This window comes from Taudactylus pleione, unplaced genomic scaffold (assembly GCF_031769625.1).
Source record: "Taudactylus pleione unplaced genomic scaffold, aTauple2 ptg000465l, whole genome shotgun sequence".
Lineage (NCBI taxonomy): Eukaryota > Metazoa > Chordata > Amphibia > Anura > Myobatrachidae > Taudactylus > Taudactylus pleione.
The window spans coordinates 439,802-464,480 of record NW_028284867.1 but is presented as its reverse complement, the minus strand read 5'-3'; the positions used below and the strand labels follow the sequence as shown (position 1 = coordinate 464,480).

Below are 24,679 nucleotides of genomic sequence, written 5' to 3'. Positions count from 1 at the left end.
GATGGCTATGTCCATGTTATAATTCTGAGCAACAGAGTAGGGACTTGCAGTAAAGTGGGGTCCCGTGACGGGGGCTGCAAGCTTAAATGCATTGATCAATTCATGAACCAAAACCCCACTGTTAATTATTGTTAGTTATTATGGTGAGTGCAGAGCCCCTGTGATTTCTATTTAAACAATGTGGTCACATACCATGTTGCACCCCAAATCTAGGAATGGTGAGTGCCGTGGATTAGTGCTTAATAAAAAATATATATATATATATATATATATATATATATATATATATTTTGTAATATAAAATCAACTGCTGACGAAAATTATGTCATCACGTTGGAATGTAATGACAGTTGGTATGACCTCTCCCAATAGTGTTAAGAATGCACAGCAGAGTAGAGAGCCAGAGGTGGGGAGAAAAGGTCTCAGCAAGGGTGTGCAGGGTTGTGGGCGCATCTGCCAAGTTTTAGCAAACTACACATGTATCGTACCAAACATACACATCTTGGCATTTCTCTGGACAGTTCTGAGACAGAAACATTTCAGCCATTTCTTTCCATACGTGAAATGGACATTTCCGGGTGTATGCATGGAAGCGAATGGTCTTGTGGGTGTGCCTTGGGACCGTAACCAGAGCTACACCAGATACCAAGTCCTGCGTACGGCGGGGAGACGAGTGCACAGGGTGTGGTGTAAGCACCGATAATGACGATGGCTGCTCTTGTGACGCGACGCGTGCGCACAGTCTCATTGGCATCCCGCTTGCAATCCATTCGCATTCAGAAAACATCCGCATTCGGACCGGCACGCAAATCAGAATCAGCCCCAAAAGAGTTAATATATATCAGTGGGAAGTCACATGACTTCCCAGAATCCTAATCCCACAGATCACTCCGGGTACGGCAGTTTATCATTTGCAAGCACCGAACTTATGTTTGGCACGGAGGCACCACCTTCTCCTGCCTCCAGGGGCCATTAGTAAAGTCATTGTTCCTCTCCTCCTAGCTCCCTGAGACATCACTACTGCGCATGTGCAAATCACTGGGAAAATGGCCCCGGCGCCATTTTCCCATTGATTAAAGTCTGCAGAAACGGCCAATGCGGGACTCCGGAGAGGTAAGTGTACTGTACTAAATATAAGGGTGCAGGGTGTGCGCCTTCCTGGACCAGGGGCCGTGTGCACCACACACCCCGCAGCCTTTATCAATATGCCAATGGATAGCTCCTTTAATTAACTCCAATTATTATATATCCAAGCTCATTTGGCTGTAACTTTGCTCACTTAGCACGACAATGGCCTCTAATTATTCTCTGAGTGACGTCACCTAGCACTATTATAATTTAGGAGAGGTTCAAGTTCTCCGGGCAGGGACAGAGACATTCTGCCAGGGTACAATAAGGCTCTGTATTTATAAAGAATACTGATTTTGTGAGAGTCACAAATCAATTGCGTCAATGCGTGAAGGTTCATTAAAAGGCCTCTTTGTATTCTTCATTTTTCCCACACTGCTAATTTGCTTAAAATAAAGCGGGATTGTATCCATTTTTATAGAAAGTCAGATCAGTTCTATTATCTTTACAGATACAGTTGGTTTGTACTGTAGAGCAGTGCTACTCAAATCCAGTCCTCAGGACGCACTAGCAGCGCATGTTTTCCAGATCTCCTAGCTGGAGGACAGGTGCATTCAGTACAGACTGCCACATTTTAAAAGATTCACAGGTGGTTCCATGAGGTCTATTTACTAAGCCTTGTATGGAGATAAAGTGAATGGAGATAAAGTACCAGCCAACCAGCTCCTAACTGTCACTTTTCAAACTGTCTGTGACATAGGAGTTAGGAGCTGATTGGCCGGGATTTTATCTCTGTTCACTATCTCCATCCAAGGCTTAGTATAAAGAAGTATAATTCTTTTATTTGTGATTCTGCGAGGAGACCTGGAAAACATGCCCGGTTATTGCGTCTCGAGGTCTGGATTTGAGAAGTGCTGCTGTAGAATATACTTCTGTGAACATCAAATAATGCGTTAAAGACAGGGGTGGATCTAGCGGCAGTGCAGCCGGTACCTTGCACTGGTGCCCGCTGTGGTACAGGGGTCCATAGCTGCCTGCATCCGACAGCACCGCCGCCGCTGCCCGCCGACCCAGTCCCCATTAAGTAATTGGATGGAGCTGTAGCGAGCCCGCTCCGGCTCCACCAAGACACAGTGACACCCGCCGCGACCCGGCCCTTGTTTTGACATCATGTCATCACACGCGCTGCTGGAGCCTGGAGAGACTGGGAGAGCCGCAGATTGAGAGGAGCGGACTATGACGAGAAGAAGCCTAATAAGGTAAGTGAGTGTTAGTGGTAAAATAAAAGCTGGGCGAGCGTCGGGAGGAGGTTGTGGACAATCAAGTGTGACAAAAAAGGCTGGGCAGCATGGGGTGGGGGGGTGCTGCGGTGGTGGTGAAAAAAAAAAAAAAAAAGGCTGGGCAGTAGGGTCAGTGGAGCATGTGCTGAACTCTGATTGGAGGATCCCATCACATGCTCCTCTGACCCAGCAGCAGCGCAGCCTCATGGGTGTGACTCATTGTGAGGCTGTGACTGCTTCTCTGCCGGCTGCCTGAGGATGCTGCTGGTGAGTACACTGTGTGGGCACTACAGTGTAGCATAATGTGTGGGCACTACAGTGTAGCATAATGTGTCGAGCACCCACTGCATCTCCCTGTCACCCACTGGCTGTCACCTCTTCCTATCACCCACTGCCTCTCCCTGTCACCCTCTCACCCACTGCTTTTCCCCGTCACCTCTCCCTATCACTCTCTCCCTGTCACCTCTCACTCCCCGGTCACGCACTGCATCTACCCTCTCCCTATCACCCGCTCCCTGTCACCCACTGCCTCTTCCCTCTCCATCACCCACTTCCTGTTATCTCTCCCTGTCACCTTCTTGCCTCTCCCTGTCGCCCACTGCACTTTGAACTTGGAGTAGGGCGGAGGAGGGGGGCCCAAAGCAAATTTTTGCACCTGGGCCCACCACTCACAAGTTCCGACACTGGATAAAGACGCTGGTCTAGCAGCTACTCAGTGAAAAAGGCATCGGTCCAGTTGAGTGACTGGTCTACGTCAAAAAAAGTATGGACCAGCTGCGATATTTTTCTCCCAGCAAGGTCGTGGGAGGGATGTATAGCCTTGTAGTGTTTTCTTCTCCCAAATGTTTTAAAATTCTTTACAAAATCCATCCATTTACACAATTGATTTATGGGTTGGGTGGGGGTGGGGGCTCTTAAAATACATTGGTCATTGACAGTAATGCAGGAACCTATGATCAGGCTTGTTCACAGTTACAGACGTTTAGGTCTTGTTAGGGTCTTGGTCCCTATCTTTCAGCAGTGAATTACAGACGATACAGACAGACAACCATAAAACTCACCTCTTCCACCGGCATGTCTTTGAGCCGAGGTAGAGAGCTGGACAGTAGGCCGATGAGGAACGGGGTGGGGGAGCAGACTATATCAATCATGGCAGGTGGGAGCACAGGAATGTAGGTGTGCTGCCAGGCAAAGGGGTATATTAAGGCGACCATTGCATGGCAGCATTTGGACAAGGTGCTAAAATAAAAAAAGAAATAAGAATAAATATTATATATTACCAGCATGTTTTATTAACAATAATAGATTTCCTTTGTATATAACCGTTATCGACAGTAAAGCAAATCAGAGTAAGTACATCTTAGAATTGTACACTGTAAACCCCGGGGGCCTTGGCGCTGAATGGTAGCCTTCTAGTGCACTTGTGGTTTACAGCGGCCGCCGCCATTTTGAACCGGATTCACAGGTGCACGCAAATGCTTATGCGACTCCATACGCAGCGGTTCTATGAAAAAAAATATGCTAACGATTACGCTGATGCCTTGTGCAAAGACACCGCTGGCATCTCACATCCACCGCTTGCGCACAAAAAAAAAAAAAGAACCAGTCGGGAACATCGGTCGCCCATCGAACATCTGAGCAAACCTATGCTAAGAATGAGCGTCTCACACCTAGGCCACCAGGGCCTCTGCGTCCAAAATTGCATAGGCTCACTAGGGCACGCCCAGAAAACAGTCCCTACACTCCTGTGATTTCCTAGCCACGCCCCCATTACCTCCCCCAAATGCTGACTATCTGTCACTCACTTTGCAAAAAAATCCTCGGTGCGACCGCCGTCTCACACATCAGTGCGCGTTCAGCTTGGGCGCATGTGCAGTAGCCATAAAATCGCTCCACCGCTACCACCTTTGAATTAGGCCCTTTGTGAGCTGGACCCATATTCACATAGTGCTGATGATGACATCACTTCAGTGCTTCAGTGATGTCACGGATAGGCTGACTTCATAGTGAGGTCACTAGTTCCTCGTGATCGGATAGGCTGCATTTTCACAAATCATGGTTCAGGCAACAAAATGGCTGCCAGACATGACAGTATGTAACCCTGGTATTCTTTTTCTTTTCATGGCCATTTCAGGCTCCGAAAAAGTTTCCTGCATTGTACTGCAGCTAAAAATATAACTAAAATACCTAATAGGGGGCGAGATGTACTAAGCATCACATCCTCTCTTCAGGTACATACCGCGGTTAATTACAGTGCTATGTACTTAGAATATCGCAAAGAACAGCTCTCCCGAAAAGAGCTCTCATTTGCAATGCCGCCAGAGAGGGGGACTTCCTGTTTAAACTACCCAGAAGTCCCTCTGGCATCCTTCTGTGCGTGCGCAGAAAGCCGCGGGGGGGGGGGGGGGCCTTTGGGAGATGGGAGGGATCTGATTGGATCCCTTTCAGGGGGGAGCATACCGAAAAGAAGCCCATAGGCTTATATTGGGAAACGCCATCTTCACCGGGGCGAAGCATTTCGGTGCTTAGTACATATGGAGTATGCGGTAAAGTACCCAAAAACTGCATTTTCCGCTGGCCCAGGGAGTCTAGAGTGCATTAAAAAAAAAAAAAAAAGGATTACCCACCTGCACTCTTCTCTGATAAGGTCCTCAAATAAAGCAATTTATGTTGTGAATACTAATAACCGATTAAGAATCTTTTCAATGCTAACCTCAGATGGAACCAAGGGGGAGATTTATCAAATCTTGGAGAGATATATTGTAGAAGTTGCCCATACCAACCAATCAGCTTCTGTCATTTTACAGGCTGTGATGGAAAAATAACCGATAGCAGCATATTGGTTGCTATGGGCAACTTCTATACTTTCTCTCTCCCCAAGATTTGATAAATATCCCCCCAAATCTGGGAAGAGTCAGCAAATCCATAGTTTTAAAAGAGAAACTCAAAAATCGTGGAATTTCTAATACGTCACTGTCAAAAATCAAGGAACCGGTTACATATTTTGTCAAAATGGCGCTTCCCGTACAGACGTGGCATGTGTTACATATTAAAAGCTGTGTTTATTAAATGGGGGCACGTTTGTTTAATGCCGACATATAACACGCTAAAATAAACACACAGGAAACATGCACAAAGTCACACATCTGTGTTCTCAAACATCAAGAGTCGCTTGGAAGGCTGCCCGGAATCCCACACTCTATAATTATATGTTGGGTGACATCAGTGCAGAACGCTGTCATGTTTACACTCGTCTCCAAGGAAACACAACAGGGAAAGAGTACGAAAAAATGCACTATACTTAACCCCTTCAACAGCAGGAAACTGGTGCTGGGCAAAATGCATTAACATAAGAAAACAGTCACAGAGGAAAAAAACTTCAAATTACAGAACTGAAAACAACATTGGCATCAAAAGTATAGATATGTTGTGCTACTCAATCAGCAGTAGGGATCAATCAGTAGTAGGGATGCCTCTTGCATCTTAAATAGTTACATGAACGAATAGTTTGTATGGTCAGCACCAGAAAAACCAGAGCGAGATAAAAATATATTTTGCGATATACGTTAAAATTAATTATCGGCTTGAGACATCCTGAAAGCCCACCATGTTTTTACGCGAAAAACCTATCCCCATTTCTGCACGAGCCAAACCAATGTATATTTAGAGTAGTACCCTACCTAAGGGTGTCTGCCATGAAGATAACTCTTCTTTCCAGGAGGAGAGAGGCGAAGACCTGTATGAGGTGTCGTACGCTAAGCGTGGAGAAGAGGGCTTCAAAATCCACGTGCTCAAGTCTGGAGTCCAGAGGTCGGCAAAACTCGATCACCTAGGGAGAGAGCAGAGATGAGGAACGATCTCACCAATTACAGCTGCAGAATGCGAAACGCGTCAGTCATTACAGTATGAAAGTCAGTATGATAGACAGATATAACAGCTTGCAGGACCGGACTGGGAGAATTTAAATCGGAAAACATTGAAGGTGTGTAGTGACTGCAGCACCTTATTAGAGAGGAGTTGCACCCTTACCCAATCAGGTGCCTCATTCACGTCACACCTCTCATTATAGCCAATGAATTTCTGGGGGCACCCCTGAGTTGAAAGATGAAGTCCCACGTGGTTATCAAACAGCAGGAGCAGGTCTCGGGGGGAGGGTACCGTTATGGTCATACCAGTGACGTCCACTGACCACATACCTCAGTTCCTGACCCAGGCAGGAAGTTCTTCACAGTGATCTTCCTTCCTAAAGCAGGGAATGGGGCCTCCATTATGGCTCTCATTAATGGCTGCACCAGAGCGGGAGATAAACCTCTTCTTTTCTCCACCTCATCCAGGATCTGCAAGGGCGGATAAATGCATGAGATTAGTGGCAGAAAAATGTGAGGGGGGATTTAACAGCGTGGAATTTTTTTATTTTATTTTTAAAATACATTAAAAAAAAAAAAACAGACCCATCGCAAAAAACTCCCCACAGAACATTGAAGTTTAAATCTGAAGTCCAGCTGTACTATAAATACAAGCCAAGGAGGGCATGCTGGAACTTACAGTTCCACAACATATGACAGCCACAGACTGCCTACTTGTACTAGAGAGAATATTTCACCCAAAAGTAATAGATACCAACTATTCGGAAAAATGCCTTCATTGGCTCTTTTACATATTCTATTATGGAACACTCCTAAAATGTGTGCAGGGTGTCGAAGCTGGATAATTGACTGAGACAAGACCAGTTTAAAATTGTATCGCAGCGACGCCATCTTGCGACCTGCCGCAAGACGCCATTTTAGAAAATGAGATCGCAAGACGCCATTTTGTGAATGGCCGCCTAAGCGACATTTTAGATAAACTTACACTTTAGTACATGTGGCGATATTACGATTAGCAACATGCGATTGCATCTTTCACCATTTCTCATACACACATTAATACGCACAATTGCGCTGTTAGTCGCATATTAGAGAATGCATAGGACTTTGTATGAAACCGCTGTTTATTAGCTTTATGCGCTGTTAAATTTGTGAATAAACCTTTTAATACATTCCTGCCTATACACCTCTAAGATTCACCTGCCTAGAACCTCTAAGACAAAACCTGCCTATAAACCTCTAAACACAACGCTAATTGCGTACGCAGTATGACCGCAAATAAAGACAGGAGTGGAATCTGTGGTTCCAACGCACAAATATTATTCAGGTAAAAGTACAGTCAGTTACACGCAATCTATACATACATAATTTAGGCGTAAAAGGAAATAATACAGACCAAGTACGATTATACAGATAGAGAGATAGACTTCTGACTAGATATCCTCAGTTCACCCAAAATTCAGCATGAACTGGCAAACCAGTGTTTGGACACATGTATTTATTCCCCCCCAGACTGAAACAGGACAAAGGGGAAACTTCCTGCTGATCTCATTGGTTCCCAGAGGAGGAGCATATGTAACGACACATTTAACAGGTTGTTTTAAATAGACTTTCCCTGCCTCTAACAGCCGGGGTCTTTCTGGTAACGCCTCCTGTAACATTCCATCAACTAAAACATTTTGTTGCTTATAAGTTCTGCGATCCATAACTTGAGTTTGCATGATGCGATCTCTCCACCGATCACACCGGGATTCTGTAAAAAGCGTAGGCATCAGAACGAGATCAAACATACCTTGCTTATCATATATAATACCTTAGATATCAAAAACCTCTATTTCTTAGCATTTAAACTAACTTAACCAACTTGAATCATACATTTTGATGCTTATGGAACCTTATGTGCGAATATGTAGTGTGTGGGTATTCGGGGTTTGATATAAGGACGGTAGTTATTAATGGGTGAGATTTAAGTGCATAATCTCTCATACACGAAGTGAACATCCAGCAGTGTGGATGGCTGAGGGTTGTAATTCCACATGCCCTCTGTCAGCAGGCCCCCACCTGCTGTGTTCAAAGGAAAACAAAACCTCTTTTGTTCTCACAGACACTTGTGTGAAGTGCAAATGTATTATCACCTCAAACTATGGGATTAGGAGACATCTTGTCTAGTATTCAGGCAAATCCAATTGTGTAGATATTATATTACAATTGCCACAACTATACTTTATCTGCATCCAGGGATTCCCAATTTGTATGTAAAAATACCCATTGTCTCTCCTTATTTACTTCTACTTAGAAAGCTGGTTTTTCCCGTTGCCCTTGGTGTTAACAAAAACATTGCCATCTGTTCTTAGTTAATGGGTTATAACTTGAATTAATGCTGACCACACAAAATGGTGTCTTGTGATCTTATTTCCAAAATAGAGTCTTGTGGCCATTCGCAAGATAGCGTCGCTGCGATTAAATTTTAAACTGAACTTGTCTCACTCAATTATTCAACTTCGACAGCGCACGCATCTGCCCCAAGTTAACTAGCGTCCTTATATCAAACCCCGCATACTCACACATTACATATTCACACATAAGGTTTAATAAGCTTTAAAGTATAAGATTTAAGTTGGTTCAGTCAGTATAAATGCCGTGAAATAAAGATATTTGATTACTTAAGTTCTGTACATGATAAGTAAGCAGTGTTTGGTTTTGTACTGATGCGTACTCTTTCAACAGAATTCCGGTACTATCAGTGTGGAGATCGCATCATGCATTCTAAACTTATGGACCGCAGAGACTTCAAGCAACAAAATGTATAACTGTTAGGATTTTGCATGGGGGCGGGAGGGCAGAGACCCCCAGTTGTTAGAGGCTGGGTGAGTCTATTTGAACCAGCCTGTTAAACTCTCTGTAACAGATGCTTCCTCCCTGGGAACCAATGACATCAGCAACAAACTTCTCTATTGTCCTGTCTATTCTGGGGGGTATAAATATGTGTGCTCAAACACTGGGTTTTTAGTCTTCTTGCTGAAAGCTGAATGACGATGGGGTTTCTTGCTGATGCCTATCATCTGGTCCAGAAGCGCTGCGTATGTATACTGTACTTGGGGTTTGTATAATTCCTTTGCGTCTAATTGTGTATGGATCAATAGCGTGTAACTGACTGTACTTTTACTTGAATAATACTTTGTGCTTCGGAACCACACGTTCCAAGTCTGGAGTCTTTTATTTACTGTATGACTGCGTACGCAAATTAGTGTCATCCTTAGAGGTTTATAGGTAGGATTTTAGAAGGTACAGGCAGGGGTATATAGAGGTTCAATTTCAATATCATTAGGGGCCAGCGGGCCTGGTCTATTTCTTGAGTACATGGGGACAGAAACAGCCTTGCTGCCCCCTATCAGTACCTTGGAGAATAGGTTGAAGCATCCTAACCGGCTCACGATACAGTACACTTCCGGGAGACGTTTTGCTTTCCCGCTGGGCTTTAAAAAAACAAACAAACAGTAGATTAAATGTTATCGGCGATGGGAAATGCCACAGGTACAGCAAAACATCATGCGGCAATAGCAACAAAACAAAAAATATTCCAATATCTCTCATAGTAGCAGTGATCATAACCATTATCACCAAACATTGCACTTGTATTCCTTCATTTACTGAGGGTCACTATATGGAAAGACATATTAACTATAGCTATGCACGCACCTGTAACATTTTATTTAATAGAGAGTAGTATCATTTATAGCCAACAGGTGTCACTGTTGCCATCTACAAAATAAGAGGAGGCACCTTTTACATGCTAGATAGAACAGGGTTACCATTATGACTTTTTGGGTATATTTTATGTATAATCCTTACATTTATACCCCCAGAAACATATTGCATAGATTCTAATAATTTAGGAAACAATACACAGCTAATCGGTGTTCCTAACAATCAATCTGGCATTTTCATAAAAAAAAGACAGTAAGGGTACAGCCATCCCTATTAAAGACTGTAAAGACACAAACATTATGGTACAACTGTCCAGCACAATTACGGAAGACCCAATCAGTGACCGTATTGACCAGGCGCCACTGACGTTGAAGCCTGCACTTCCCAATCAAACAAAGATCAAACACTTTAGGAAAACTTTATTGCCATAGGACAAAAACAGCAAACAGTATTGTTGTTTCACCTCACGGATGAAAGCTTTAATAAGACTGGTGCAAAGTAAGCTGACGACAGCAAATGGCAGCCCAGATGCACATATGAGCGAAGGGCACAGCGTTTTTAAATGTGGTGTTCTTACAGAGTACAGAAAGTGTATGAAACTCAGCAACTTGTGACATAAACGTGCGGTCTGCGGCATTATCTGGGGAATTTACAAATTGTAGTTACCAGGAGGCGTCTGCAGTAACCGAAACGCCGACTGCCATCCTCCCCGGTCAGCACAAATGAGAAAGTCTCACTGGAAATAAAAGAAAAAAAAAAAAAAAAACAGTAAGAAAATATGTGAGACTTGCAAAGATAGAAAAACATTTCCTTTGTGTTGCAGTCAGTGCAGGTTTCTGCTTTACATTTCATTTACCTACTAATCTGCCCACAAAATCAGCATCCCGCCATACATCCCCCATAGACTATGCAGGACAGTTTTCTTCTACTGTTACTGTAGAAGGGGTCTCACTCAGGAGCAAACACAGGATTTCTAAATAGGCGGTGTCCAAATGCTTGAATTTACAGTGAGTGTGGCCAGCCCATGAAGAGAGCATTATTAGCACATAACAAGCTAGTCTACCCCAGGGCCGGATTAAGGTTTGAGGGGGCCCTGAGGCAACAACTTTGTGGGGGCCCCTGTCAATAAAATTGTATATATTTATATATACACATGCACATACACCACACACATATATTTATATACTTACACACACACAAACACCACACATGCATGTGTCACACATACATACATACATACACTTACCTTGCACCATCTGCACTGCATGTTGTGGATGGGAAGAGGACCTGGCAGGAAGGCACCATGTTATTAAGCTCCGCCCCCTCGCAGCTTTGGCCGCGATTCGCGGGTCAATCGGAAAAAGGCGGAGCCAAATGACAATTGTAATGGATTTGCATCATACTGGCTCCGCCTCCAGCCAATTGACCCGCGGGGCTTAATAACGGGGGCTGCTCTTGTGCAGCTGCTGTGTGAGGGCCCCTTAGGTGTGGCGGCCCCCGGACGACCGCCCCTGTTGCCCCCCCCCCTCCCCCTATAATCCGGCCCTGGTCTGCCCTATACAGTGTATGTAATGTTTTAGACACATACAGGGCCAGTGACCACATCAAGTCATTGGATGAGGCACTAGGGACAGCCCATCTGAGCTGAACGGGTTATTTTTCCAGATGTGGTCACTATTCCACAATCCAAGTCCCCCGCTCTGCGTTTTAGAGCAAGGCCAGGAGTCTGGGGGAGCGGCAGAAGAACCTAACCACCAGCAGTGAAATATATATATATATATACATATATACACACACACACACACGTGTACATATACACACACACATATGTACATATAGGTCTCTTTTTACACTGGATAGTGTATGTGATACAGTATTAACATTTAAAACTTTAATACGGTCTATACTGGGCATAAGCAGCAGCTCCGCTTCATCCCTTACACTGCATGTTGTGGCAGCAGTTTTAGCAGAATCATATTCTAAATTTATATTACTGCTATTGTAGTCATAATCCAAGCTGCGGGCGGGCCAGGGAGGGAGAAGGCGCGTTTCTAGGCAACTGGAAACCCCCCTGCGTTTGCCTATGTAAATAAAAAAACACGACCACAATAATATTGGTAAAACAACAACATCACCACTTCCTATTGTGTGCACCAAACATTGCAGACCTGAAGCCACAGATACCAGTCTAAGGTCCCATACTGAACTGACACCTACCTGTCAAACTGACTAACAGGAGACCAGTCCTTGGCATCCGGGAAACAGAACTGGGGGATCGCTTTGAACTGGTCACCAGCTTCTCGCATGAACTTGAACGATCGCTCCAGCTGAAAGACATACACCATATTTGAGATCCTGCAGTCCAGGAGTAACCGTCAGCAGCCACTTAAAATAAGCAAACCACAGCTCGCTGCTCTGTAATTATTGCGGCACTAAGCTAGGATTACTTTGGCTCCAAAAGTTTGTGAAAAAAAAAAAAAAGGGACGGCATTCTCTGTGAACTCTTCATGATAAAATTAAAAGCTTCAAATATACAGTATATATGGGATAATGCGCCCTATACTGAAAAATGAGGCCTGGCGCCACAAAGAACAGGACTCAGATTTATCATACATTTCGCTGTAGGCCAGAGTTTACCAAACTCAGCCCTCCCCAACAGCTCCGGTTTTAAGGATATCCATGCTTGAGTACAACTGGTTGAATCAAACTGACTGAGGTACTCATTAAATCACCTGTGCTTAAGCATGGATATCCTTACAACCTGGATTGTTAGGATGCCTTGAGGACCAAATTTGGGAACCACTGCAGCAGGCAAATTCATTTTGTCTTTCTAATACACGAGCAGTGCTTTTTTTGAGAAAGAAAAAAAAAAAAACACTGCAGGTTATGTTTGGTAGGGCTTAACTTTTGGGTAAATCTATATATTTTTTTGCTATTAAGGCATGCTGGGATGTGTAGTTCCACAGCAGCTGGATAGCTGCATATTGAATACCCATGTTGTAGAGGGTGGAATAGAGAAGTGAAGCAGAGAGCTGCACATGGTTTCAGTTTTTCTTCTTTAAATAGCAAGAGAAGTACCTTCTGAGCTTTCTTCCTTCAAATCATTCTCTCTTTTTTTCAAAATCTCTCTGGAGGGACGACCAGTATGGCTGCCAGTGCCAGTCAAACACTAACAGCTCTCAGCATGTTATAGGAGATCAGGGGGTGGAGTCTTTTGCAGAATATAAAATACTGAGCTCAGAGGGGTGTTCCCCAGCAACTTGGAATAAGGGCAGAAGTTTTATTTAAAAAAAAAAATAAAAAAAAAAATTGTATGCAAGTTATTATTAACATCACACCGCATCATAACCAGAGACAAACAGCGTGCCCCGGCAGCGAGAGCTTGCAATCTAATGCAGTAAAGTTAACTGGTTCAGGTGTTTGGAGAGAGAGCATTCATACCTTCAAGGGGAACTGCTGGGTGATCTCGGGAACGTACACGGTTCCGGTTGTCTTCTTCTGTAGAGATACCACCACAAAGTACTCGAAGAGCTGCCGCTCCTGATATTCAATGAGGTCTCGCTCGAGAGTCTGATAGCGCGGAGAGAGGCTCACGCGAGACTTGACATGCACCAGTCTCTGGCTATGGGCTGTAGCAAACAAGAGCGACACATTGGTGATGACCACAAAACCATCGATCAGATTCATAATGACATACAGACTGTCACAATATTCATCATTAGGTGTCATTTCTGGATGGGGAAAAAGAACAACCCCAGAGTGCAATTTCCATTTTTGCAGGGTGATTAAAAAGAGAATCTGTATGGGTCAGATGCGCTTAAGGGTATGTATGGGTCACTTATGATTCATTTGATCCATAAAAAGGAGGTTAGACTGAGCAATACATTACAAAAACAAACCGAAAGCTACTGTATAATTAATGGGAGTGGTCCTAAATTCATAGTAAATTGGACTCTCCAGCAGGTGCACATTCAGACAGACTCACAAACTTTCAAAAAGGTCAGGATGAGCGGGTTTACAGGGGTGCTTCCAAAAAAGACGCATTTGCGCCAAATGAAAAGGTCGTCGCCAATTTTGTGGTTTACAAAACAAGAGATATGGTAAGAACTTACCTTTGTTATCTCTGTTTCTACGAAGTCCATAGGGTCCACAGGGTTGACCTTGGGGTATAGGTTGGGAACCAAATCCGGGCACCACGCAGTTAAAGCTTTTAGCTCCCAGGATGCACTTGGGTCCACTCTCCCTATAACCCCACCCCCAGCCAAAGGCACCTCAGTTTGTAAGTAGCCAAAGGCCGGAGGAGGAGAAAAAAAAGAGAGAAAACTGGAACACTCGATAACCATACTCACAGAAATGGGAGACGGAAAACCGGTGACCAGTCACACAGCCCATTTGAAGCCAGGTGCGTCAGGGCGGGCGCCCTGTGGACCCTATGGACTTCGTAGAAACAGAGATAACAAAGGTAAGTTCTTACCATATCTCTTGTTTTCTACTTCAGGGTCCATAGGGGGTCCACAGGGTTGACCTTGGGGATGTCCCAAAACAGTTCAACCAAGGGAGGGGACGCTCCTGTGCTGAGAGGAGAATCCGCCGCCAAAAAGGAAGCATCCTGAGAGGCAAAGGAAAACAATGCCTAGAACCTTAAAAAGGTGTGGACAGAAGACCGTGGCCACCTAGCAAGGCAAAGCAGCCAAGGCGCCACAGCGAGCCACCCACGAGGGTTACATGGCCCGAGAAAAAACAAGCAGCAACATCAGAAAGGCCTACCCATGGGTAGGCCCCTGAAGAAGACATACGAGGCCGTCCAGCCAACATATGGCCATAGGCCGGCCATCCTTTCCTGTTAATCTCAGACCACCAATAAGGAGTCCGATTTCCGTCAGGAACTTGAATGGATCACATAAATCCACAGAGGCCGGACCACAGTCAATGAGGCCACACCACCCGAGAGGACTGGAGACTGAATGGCCGCACCATAAGTTCCAGAATAATATGGAACCTGAAAATCACTAAGAAGAAACACAGGGTGAGAGCAACTCACACCCTGACAAGATGCCCTCCAGAAGAGGGAGCCACATGAGAACGCTCCCAATTCCGACACTCACCTGGTTGATATAAACTCCCTGATAGAAAGAGAGAAAGCCAAAGCAATAGACCATGTAATGGCTATCACAACCAGCGGTTCCATTAACTTTCCCCGGAGTTAACAAAGAACCACTCCTAACTCCCAAGGAGTCCCTAGGGAGGAAAAATGGAGGCATAATCCAGAAAACACTCCAAAGGATGAACTGGATATCAGAGCGGAGCAATTCCATAACCTAATCATACTGACAGTGTAGAGATCTGCACTGTCAGGAAGGCCAGGCCGAGGGTGAAACCCAAGCCAGCCGGAAGGAATGCCAGAATATCTGGAAATCCTGGACACCAGAGGATCGTATCGATAGGTATAATACCATAAGAATGATGGCTGCCACAGTTTGTGGTAGGTTCCAGCAAAAGCTGATCCATGTGCTCCAATCATTCCAACGATGAAAAAGCCATGGAAGCCGTAAGACCACTGTAGGGACGTAGTCAAAGACAAACGACCCAGGTCCAAGGCAAACCCCAGGACCCTGAGACAACAGGTCTGGGTAGTGAAGCATCAGGAATGAAGTATCGATGGAGAGACTCCGAAAAACCAAGTACCCCTGACATCTGGGGCAATCAGGAGCCACCAGCAGGAAAGCATCTCTGTCTCGATTGAAACACTTCCCTCAAGGAATAATGGAGACTGGAGAACACAGGTACGCAAATTGGAAGAACCCCTTCACCGACAAAGAGTCACTGAAGGTTGCTTCAGAATCCCCAGAGTTGGACTGTAACACCATAGTGTGATAGAGTCAGAAGGCCATGAGTGTCACCTCAGGAGGGCCCCCCCCCCTGCTCACCAGGAGATGAAACCTCTCTTGGGGAAGAGACTAGTCCCCGGGATGCACGTCGTAACGGCTGAGGACTCCCGCTTCCCAATGGAGAGCACCTGAAATGAACACTGTCGAGATGGTCGGGAGGAGACCCTCAGACAATGTCCGAATGTATGACATACCTGACATTGCCACCCAACGAACAGTATTGCTAAAAAGGAAGCTACTGTTCTGACCCTGTCGGACTGAACTTTTTCAGGTTCACCGGGAAACAAGGGCTATGCCAGAGTGAAGGCCCAAGACAGGCTAAAGTTCCAACAAGTTAATTGACAGGGTGGAATCGACAGACATCCAATTGCACTGAAATGGATGCGAACCAGACACTGTCCTTAGCAAAGAATACCCTGGACGAGATGGTCATAGTCACCCGAAAAGGGACAGACTTGCCTCCGGGGAGAGCAGCATCATTTGAACAGTGATCAGACAGAAAAAAAAAAACTTGTTCCATCTGGAGATAAGCCAATTATGGAAAGGCCTGGAAAGGAACTAAGCCCATTCCACCCTTCCAAAGGCAGACACTGAATAGTGGACCATGCCTCCCAGAGTGCAAAGACATATGTCGACTGCGCAGACATCCATGTACTCCTAATGGAAGAGTGGAGATGCCGTCTTACGCCAGAAGAATTCTCAGATTCTGAGAATCCAGCAGGGCTCCTAGGTGAAGAATACCCAGAGAGGGATGCAGGGAGGACTTTTTCCCCATTGATTAAACTTCTGCACCCTGAAGAAGCCACAGTCAACCTGACCCGGCTGTAAAGTACCCCGGTGATCCTGCTAAGAGCAGGAGGCCATCCAGGTACAGGAGCATTGGGATATACTGAACAGAAGAACTGTCAGAAAATCCAAAACGCTGGTAAACCACTGTGGGGCTGAGAACAGTCCCAACAGGCAGAGCCCGAAAACCGTAAGTTCTGTGATACAGCAAACCTCAGTCCATGCTGAGGCAAGGTCTCTGTAAGTGCCTGTAGGCACACGTCCTGTATATCCAGTGATACCATAAAGTCCCCAGGTTCCAAACATAGTATGATGGAGCATAGGGATTGCCTCCTGAGCCCAGGTAGCTTTAGGAACTGGTTCAGGGAATTGAGACAGAGAATAGGCCAAAGAGGACCATTCAGCCACCGCACCAGAAAGAAAGCAGAACAACCAGTCCCTCGCTGAGAAAGTGGGGATGGCCCAATTAGCTCCGCTTACCCCAACAACTGTATAGCTTTCTGGATTCGTAAGGCCCTGTTCGGGTCCAAATAAGGGCCTGCGTACCATCACATGGAAATAGGCCGCCTGAGCAAAGAGAGGGCGTACCCTCCTACCCACGTAGCCGCGGCAACTAGACACTAGTACCGGGCGAACTGAGAAAATCGCCATCTCCCAGTGGTAGGCCTGTCTCGTCATGCTGACGATATATCCGTAGGTTCAGAAGCAGGATCGGCTGGCAGTCCAGGCCTGCTCGGTTGAAGAAACAGACCTTTAGGCTGACCCAGAGGACAAAAAGACTTAATAGACTTAGTCTGAGGCCCTGTAGTGGGCATAGCTGAAGGCGGGAAATTTGTACTGCCACTGTCAAGGTCAGGACCCAACAAGATCTACCCTATAGATGGTATCTGCTCCTCTGCATTCCCAGAGCGCAGCCATAGGGTATTACGGAGGATACCGTCGCAGCCGGAACTCTGAAAGTTAGGAGACTGGTATCCAATATAGGCATGTCCACCTATGACAACTGCATATATTACATGAGCGACCAAATACATTTGAACCCCAGACGTGTTGGTGGGGAAAAAACATTACAAATGCATCAGCTCAGTATGCAATAGTATTAACCAACCATGCTATAGCCATGGTAGGATGGGTAACAACCCCTGAAAGCGAGTATACTGATTTCAGGCAGAGTTACCACCTACGGATCAGAAGAATCCGACCACGCAGGAATGGGATGCATAGTAACGTCTGTAATCTGACGAGTAACACGCCCATCCACCCCATGAGGGGCTCGTGATGATCCTCAGGGAATTTGGGACAGGAGGCCAAACACTGTTGTAATACCTCATAACTGACAACAGCCAGAGTCCCGCCATGCGATCCCCCCGCTAGTCAGCAACAGGGAACCAGAAGGCACGCAATACTGAGGGTGTATGATACAGGTGCAGGTCAACATTCACTCTAACCAGAATGGACCTGCCACCAGCCCAAAGCAGGGATAATAATACTTGAAATAGGCTTCCCCCCGTGTAAGAGGGAAAGAGCCCAAAACAGTATCCAGTTCACGCAGAGCCAACTGGGAAGTAACCACAGGGCGTCAACCACACCAATTTGCGTTTCGTAGAAAACGACATCCACCCAGGGTGGCCGTGGGAATCCCTGCAAGGGGAATGACAGACTATGGTGGCACCAGGGGGATTTCATATACTGCGAAAACCCCATGCAGGGAGCGATAGTCTGTGTCACAGGGGAAGAGTGCAAGAAACTGCGAGATACCCTGAGATGAAAAAGGGCAGTATGGTGAAGTAACCCCAAGTGAGGTACAACAATGGTTCCCGCCCGGCGATCCGCAATTGAGAGGATCCCGAGAAAACAAACCTCCCAAGGGGGTCGTGAAAGGGGCCGGCACCAGATGACGCCACACACAGAACCCTTTATGAGTCAAATCCTCCGCACTAACACCTGCAGCACATGACTTGCAGGATAGCAAAAATGGGTGCAGTATAACGCTCTATCTCCTGGTCAAACATATCTGACCAATCTTGGCGGAAATATCAAGCAGTGCTATACTGGTCCTGACTGATGCTAAAATTAGCCGCAGGGACCCATTTTCAGCGTATGCAACACACAGTTCCAACGAAAATGTGGCAACGTGCAGCACGCAACAGTATGTGACAAACCTCACAAATATCAACGAGTATATAAATGTGAGGTCTCAGAACCACCCTAAGTACAGCTGTATTAGGGCAGATAAGGAAAAGGGATAGATATACACTGACAGGTGAGAGAATTAAATACAGACAGTCAGCACTAGCATAAGTCACATACCATGCAGATATATACATATATACATAAACATGTCATATAATATACTGCACTATTACACTGCATTCAACTTACCCAGATTCAGTGTCTGGGAAGGCTACAGCGCTGTGTACACTGACCTGATGGTGAGGTACGCAGGGGGACTGGACTCACTGCCATCTCCGGAGCTCTGCTGCTGCACCACAAGAAAATGGCCGCTGGAGACCTCAGGAGAAGCGTGGCCCGCGGAGGAAGCAGCTCAGCGACGCCAGACTATACATACTGAAAGGCGCGCTGAGCTGAGGGGAGGAGCCGCTGTAACAGGGAAAGCTTCCTCCCCTGGCCGGCTATTAAGCCCCCGGGACGCCGGCTCCCAGCACCGAACACTAAGTCCCTGGTGGTCTAGTGGACACACGGGGTATGGGGGGCCCGCTGCCACTGCCGGCGCCTCCGGTCTGTCCCCGGAGACCGGAGGCACAGGACTGCATATTAAATGCGCGGATCACCGCAAGCGGTGATCCGCGACCTTACCTGCTCCCCGTAGATCCGGCAGCAGTCCTGGGCGCCCGCAGAGTCCGGCTAGTACAGACTCTGGGGTCCCGCTGAGATCCCCAGATCTGTACTGGCGTCTCAGCGCCGGCGGGGTGACGGAGCGGCAGCTTAGACGTCCTATGGACAGTCCGACGCTGCCGCTCTGAAAGTCCAAAGTAAAAATAAAAAAACTCTGTACTTAGAAAAAAATAAAGCTTAGGGGCTGCTAATCAGCTCCCCACTGCACTAAACGGTGACCCGACTCCGGCCGGGCACAACTTAAACTGAGGTGCCTCTGGCTGGGGGTGGGGTTATAGGGAGAGTGGACCCAAGTGCATCCTGGGAGCTAAAAGCTTTAACTGCGTGGTGCCCGGATTTGGTTCCCAACCTATACCCCAAGGTCAACCCTGTGGACCCTATGGACCCTGAAGTAGAAATAACATTTAGCGACAATCTTTTATTTCTTACTGTAACTCTGAATTTCTTAGCATTATTAACGCAGTGGAATGCATCTAATTTTATTTTATATGGATTCTCAAATTCGCTATATATATATATATATATATATATATAGTAAATTCCGGATCCGGTTGGGGAGCCTTCCGATTCCTAAGTGGTTTTAGCAGGATTACTGTAAAGCTAAATCCTTAGAGTCTGGCAAACTAATTCCTGATCCCAGCAGGTAATTATAACACACAAATGATATCTTCCAAGAGTCAAAATTATATTTTAATCTTTATCGTCTCCTCCTACTGAACTTTAATAACCAAATTAGGGTTTGTATTTTATTAGGGTTTGTATTTCTAAAAGTATTTGGGAGCAGGCAGAAAACCAAATATGGAATTTGGTTCATCCTTGGCAAGAATATGAAGAAATTACATTTATTGCAAATCTAGTAGGAACATTTCTGAAACATGCAACAGCTTTTTACATAGTATTCAGGTTCCACAATAACAGATGGTTGTTGTGACCTCTGCGGTACGTTGCCCTCACTGGCAATGATCACAGCTGGAACCATTAGTTCTCACCACAAATACGGACAACATTTCACCTACAAAGCCATGCGCACGCCGGCCACGTCACATGTCCGGAGATAAATTCTAATCTCCACCTCTTTCAGATTTGGCTGCAACCATGCGACCGGGCCACCCCCACCTATCTGCGCGCATTTGCACCGGCCCTATAATTGGTGCAAGAGAGCCATCTGAAATCAGCGCAACCCTGAAAAGTCTGCCATTCAGTTTACACACCCTCTGGACACTTATCCTACGTGAAAACGCTCTGTTGCCACCCGGTTATCCCCACAGGAGGATTTGCAGCTGAGATGCGTACGGTTCTGAATTGACTTGAGTCGCTCAAAGTTGCGTATGCTTGGCTACAAAGCAAGCGCAGCGCTAAACAGGGCACGATCCCGCCGCAAAAGAGATTGGCGTGCAACGCTGAAACGACCCATATGCCGGTAACATACAATGGGCGGCTCTGCAAACTTCCTTGGGGAAAAAAAAGCTTTTAGGCCATAAAAAGGATTGAAATTATAAACAAACATTTATTCCTAGGAACACTAATAGGAACAGACAAGATGCAGCAAGTTCCCTTTTCACTTTCTCCTTCCACTATGTAAATTGGGGTCAGCGACCTGTGCCTCTGCTCCGAATCTAGGCAGGCACAAATATGCAACACAAGGAAAAGGTCTCACAGGCAGGAACTTGTTCACATACAAAGATCCACGCAGCAAACTAGTAATGAAGGGGAGTAATCGGGACAGTACCAGCCTCATTGCGCTTAACGGCGGGCCTCAACTAATGTACATTACTACCAGCAAATTGTTATTTATTACGGGAATAGATTGGCAAGCATTTTAAAAGACAACAGAACCCAAAATTGCCCTACACACAGCTGCTAACAATATTGACAGTCATAGGTGAAAAGTTTCCATACCACGACAATATTTCAGATTGTATTTTTTTCACTATGCACGCCAGTGCAAGCAGCTGATCTTGATTACCAGCCATGTGAGGCAGAGAAGAAGCTGACTGCAGTTTCCGTAAACGTGACTACTAACAGGAAGTCTGCTGTGCATAGGAAAAATATTGACCCCCCCCCCCCCCCACACACACACACACACACTTCCAGAATCGCAACTCAACTCCTCTCCAGTTCTAAAGAGCTGACACAAATATATTCTCATAATATAGATTTGTGAATGTTACAGAGACCCCTCTTGCATTTAAGGTCACGTGGGCCTTTAATAACCATTTCCCTGTAGCATGAGAGGTTACATAATATTTAACTATGTTGGGTTCAGTCTCCTTATTTTAAAGTTCTTCACACTGCACTTGTTTTAACGAATGTTCGGCTTGTCCTATAACTTTATAGCAGTGGTCTACCTTCAGACAACTTCCTACGTGCCCTTAGACTTATTTTCTGAATGCTGTGCTTCTCACCAAAGCCTTTATGCCATCTTGTTCACTTTTGTTGCCTTTAATATAACAATGCACTGCTCAGCAAAACTCTGTGACAAGCTGATCTGCATTTTATCCAAGGGTAATGGGAAAAAAAATATATATATAAAAAAAAAAAAAAAAAAAAAATTCCTCAGATCATATAAAGGCTTTGATAAACACAGAAAAGAAAGGTATAAAAATAAAGTAATATTTTTCATTTAATTTGCAAGGAGGCGTGTTCAGAACTACAAGTCACAGACGCATGAAAGTAGAAATCCATATTAAAATAAAAAAAATAAAAAAAAATATCTTTAAATCCACGTATCAGACATGTGGTGTGTAATACATAAAACACAATATTCCGATGTCTCAGAAAAACAAATAACAAGGATCAGTAACAGAAGCGCTGACATTTGTGAAGCAACAAAACACATGTCCGCTGATTAACAATCCGACTAAAATCTGTTTCCGTTTAGAAAGTTTAGTTTGGTCCATTCCTCGTTCTGCTACGAAACAATTATGGGGAAGAATTGAGGAAGTTGATGGGATTCCAAAAGTAAACAATAAATGAGCGCTTAGCGCACATTCATACCTTCGTGTACAGCGAACGATAGCCCTTTTCTGGCGGATCTCTAGCGCCTAACATGCGCCTGGTACAAGCGCCTATACAAGTGATGCATTAGTCCTATAGCTATTGGCATTAGCATACGGTAGAAAGTCTGACTTCATGCGGCCTCCCGCAAAACCAGCCCCTTTGTGTCCTCCAGAGAATAAGCCCCATGATGTGCAAAAATATATATGATTGGAGCTTGCAGCTCACGTCACCACCAGAACATTTTCCCCACGAGTATATTGTGTTCTTATCAGACAACTAACACACAACAACATAAATACTGCATCAAAAGTGTAGGCAGTACAATGAGATATAAAGCTACCTTTCAGTTTCTCTTCCGTATCGCTGTCAGATTCACTGTTGTCATCTGTAACTGAGGGAAGGAAGCAAATAATATAATTTTCATCAAATGTGCACCGATCAGCGACGCGCAGAGTTAGCAGTCGCTTTAAGAAACGACATTAATAAGAAAGCAGCCAGAACAAACTTCCCGGCCCCACTCACATCTACGGCAGTCGCTACAATCACTGTAACATCGGCTGCTGAGGGCTCATTCGCATTCTGTCACAGTGTATTGTTGCGTCATTACATCCCCACCTCCTCAGCAGCTGTAGAACATATTCACGTCTCCCACTCAAAAGGTGGAGAGCGACCCCACCCTGACCATCAGACTAGGTTGTGACTGCGGTCTGCAAATGTGAGGTGATGGCAACCGCGCAGACCCTTTACATGTCAGACACTTATGTTCATGGGCATTTATAAGCTAAGCAACTCAGATGAAGGGGGAGACGTATCAATCCTCGGAGAGATAAAGTGGAGTAGTTGCAACCAGTTTCTATCTAGCATTTCAAAACAAATGACTATATAGAAGCCGACTGGTTGATTTTGGCCAACTTCTCCATTTTATCCCTCTCCAAGGCTTGAAACATCTCCCCCAAAAAGGTACAGGACTGAAAAAGAGAATGCTGTAATCACCTCTCCCGGAGTTATTTTCTGTAGCCTGGTATAATCTCTTGACTCTCTTCTTACCCCGCCGTGCCTCATAAATGGAATTAATTCGCATGACTAGCTACACAGAAAGAAAAAAATAGAGCGATATATAAACGATAGTATTGGTCAGTGAACAAAAAACATTTCCAATTTATTCATATACAGTAACAAAATATAATATAGGGAACTATTACAGGACGCGTGGCAGCGGGTGCTGTGGTTATCACAGGCCGTGTGGTGGCGGGTGGTGTGGTTATTACAGGCAGTGTGGCGGCGGGTACTGTGGTTTTCACAGGCCGTGGGGCAGCAGGTGCTGTGATTTTTACTGGCCGTGGGGCGGCGGGTGCTGTGGTTATTACAGGCCGTGGGGCGGCGGGTGCTGTGGTTATTACAGGCCGTGGGGCGGCGGGTGCTGTGGTTATTACTGGCCGTGGGGCGACGGGTGCTGTGGTTATTACTGGCCGTGGGGCGGCGGGTGCTGTGGTTTTCACAGGCTGAAAGGAAGTTTAAGTTCTTCTGACAGCTTAAAATGATGGCGCGTAAACCAATAAAATAGTTTGGCTTTAATGACTGCACACAGCATACCTTTGGGATTTTTCTCCTCCGGCGCCCGTTCTGTTGATCCCCCGTGCTGAAAAAATTGTCATCTGGGCTGCTGGGAGAGGATGGGGGGCTAAGCTTACTGGGGGAGGCCACTCCATCCCTCCCCAACTTCCTCAGGTCCAACAGCTTGAAACTCCGACGCTCCGAGTTCTGCCTGAAGAAGGGGGACTTCTGCTGCACCTGACAGGGCAATACAAGATAAGCTTCATAAGTATACAGATAGTCCATTGTATAGACCAGTGGTTCTCAAGACCCCACACAGGTCACGTTTTCCAGGTCACCCAGCAGGTGCACAGGTGTATTCATTACTCACTGACACATTTTTAAAAGAGCCACAGCTGGAGCTAATTATTTTACTTGTGATTCTGTGAGGAGATCTGCAAAACATGCACTGTTTGGGGTTCCGAGGACTGAGTTTGAGAACTTGTGGTATAGCCTAAAGGAGCACCAAAGCACTATAAAATATATTATATATATATATATATATATATATATATATTAAGAATTATGTTCTATTTATTAATGTATGTATTATATTCCCCAGTTTTATAATAAAAGCATTTTGAAAAAAAAAAAAATACAACAACGGTATTTACTAAAAAAATAAATAAAAAAA

The 24,679-nt window shown here is 45.4% G+C and overlaps 1 protein-coding gene across 1 annotated transcript in view; it reads right to left on the bottom strand.

Moving 5' to 3' along the window:
- Nucleotides 1-24,679, bottom strand: part of DENND2A (DENN domain containing 2A) — a 128,245-nt gene that overhangs the window by 9,606 nt on the left and 93,960 nt on the right. Inside the window, exons 6-15 of the mRNA XM_088448780.1 lie at nucleotides 24,046-24,243; nucleotides 23,446-23,539; nucleotides 22,793-22,843; nucleotides 13,364-13,551; nucleotides 12,140-12,249; nucleotides 10,589-10,658; nucleotides 9,613-9,690; nucleotides 6,545-6,685; nucleotides 6,029-6,177; nucleotides 3,410-3,587 (exon numbers count right to left, since the gene is read on the bottom strand). Of these exons, the coding sequence (XP_088304906.1) occupies nucleotides 3,410-3,587; nucleotides 6,029-6,177; nucleotides 6,545-6,685; nucleotides 9,613-9,690; nucleotides 10,589-10,658; nucleotides 12,140-12,249; nucleotides 13,364-13,551; nucleotides 22,793-22,843; nucleotides 23,446-23,539; nucleotides 24,046-24,243 (1,257 nt within the window). The remainder of the gene's footprint in view (nucleotides 1-3,409; nucleotides 3,588-6,028; nucleotides 6,178-6,544; nucleotides 6,686-9,612; nucleotides 9,691-10,588; nucleotides 10,659-12,139; nucleotides 12,250-13,363; nucleotides 13,552-22,792; nucleotides 22,844-23,445; nucleotides 23,540-24,045; nucleotides 24,244-24,679) is intronic.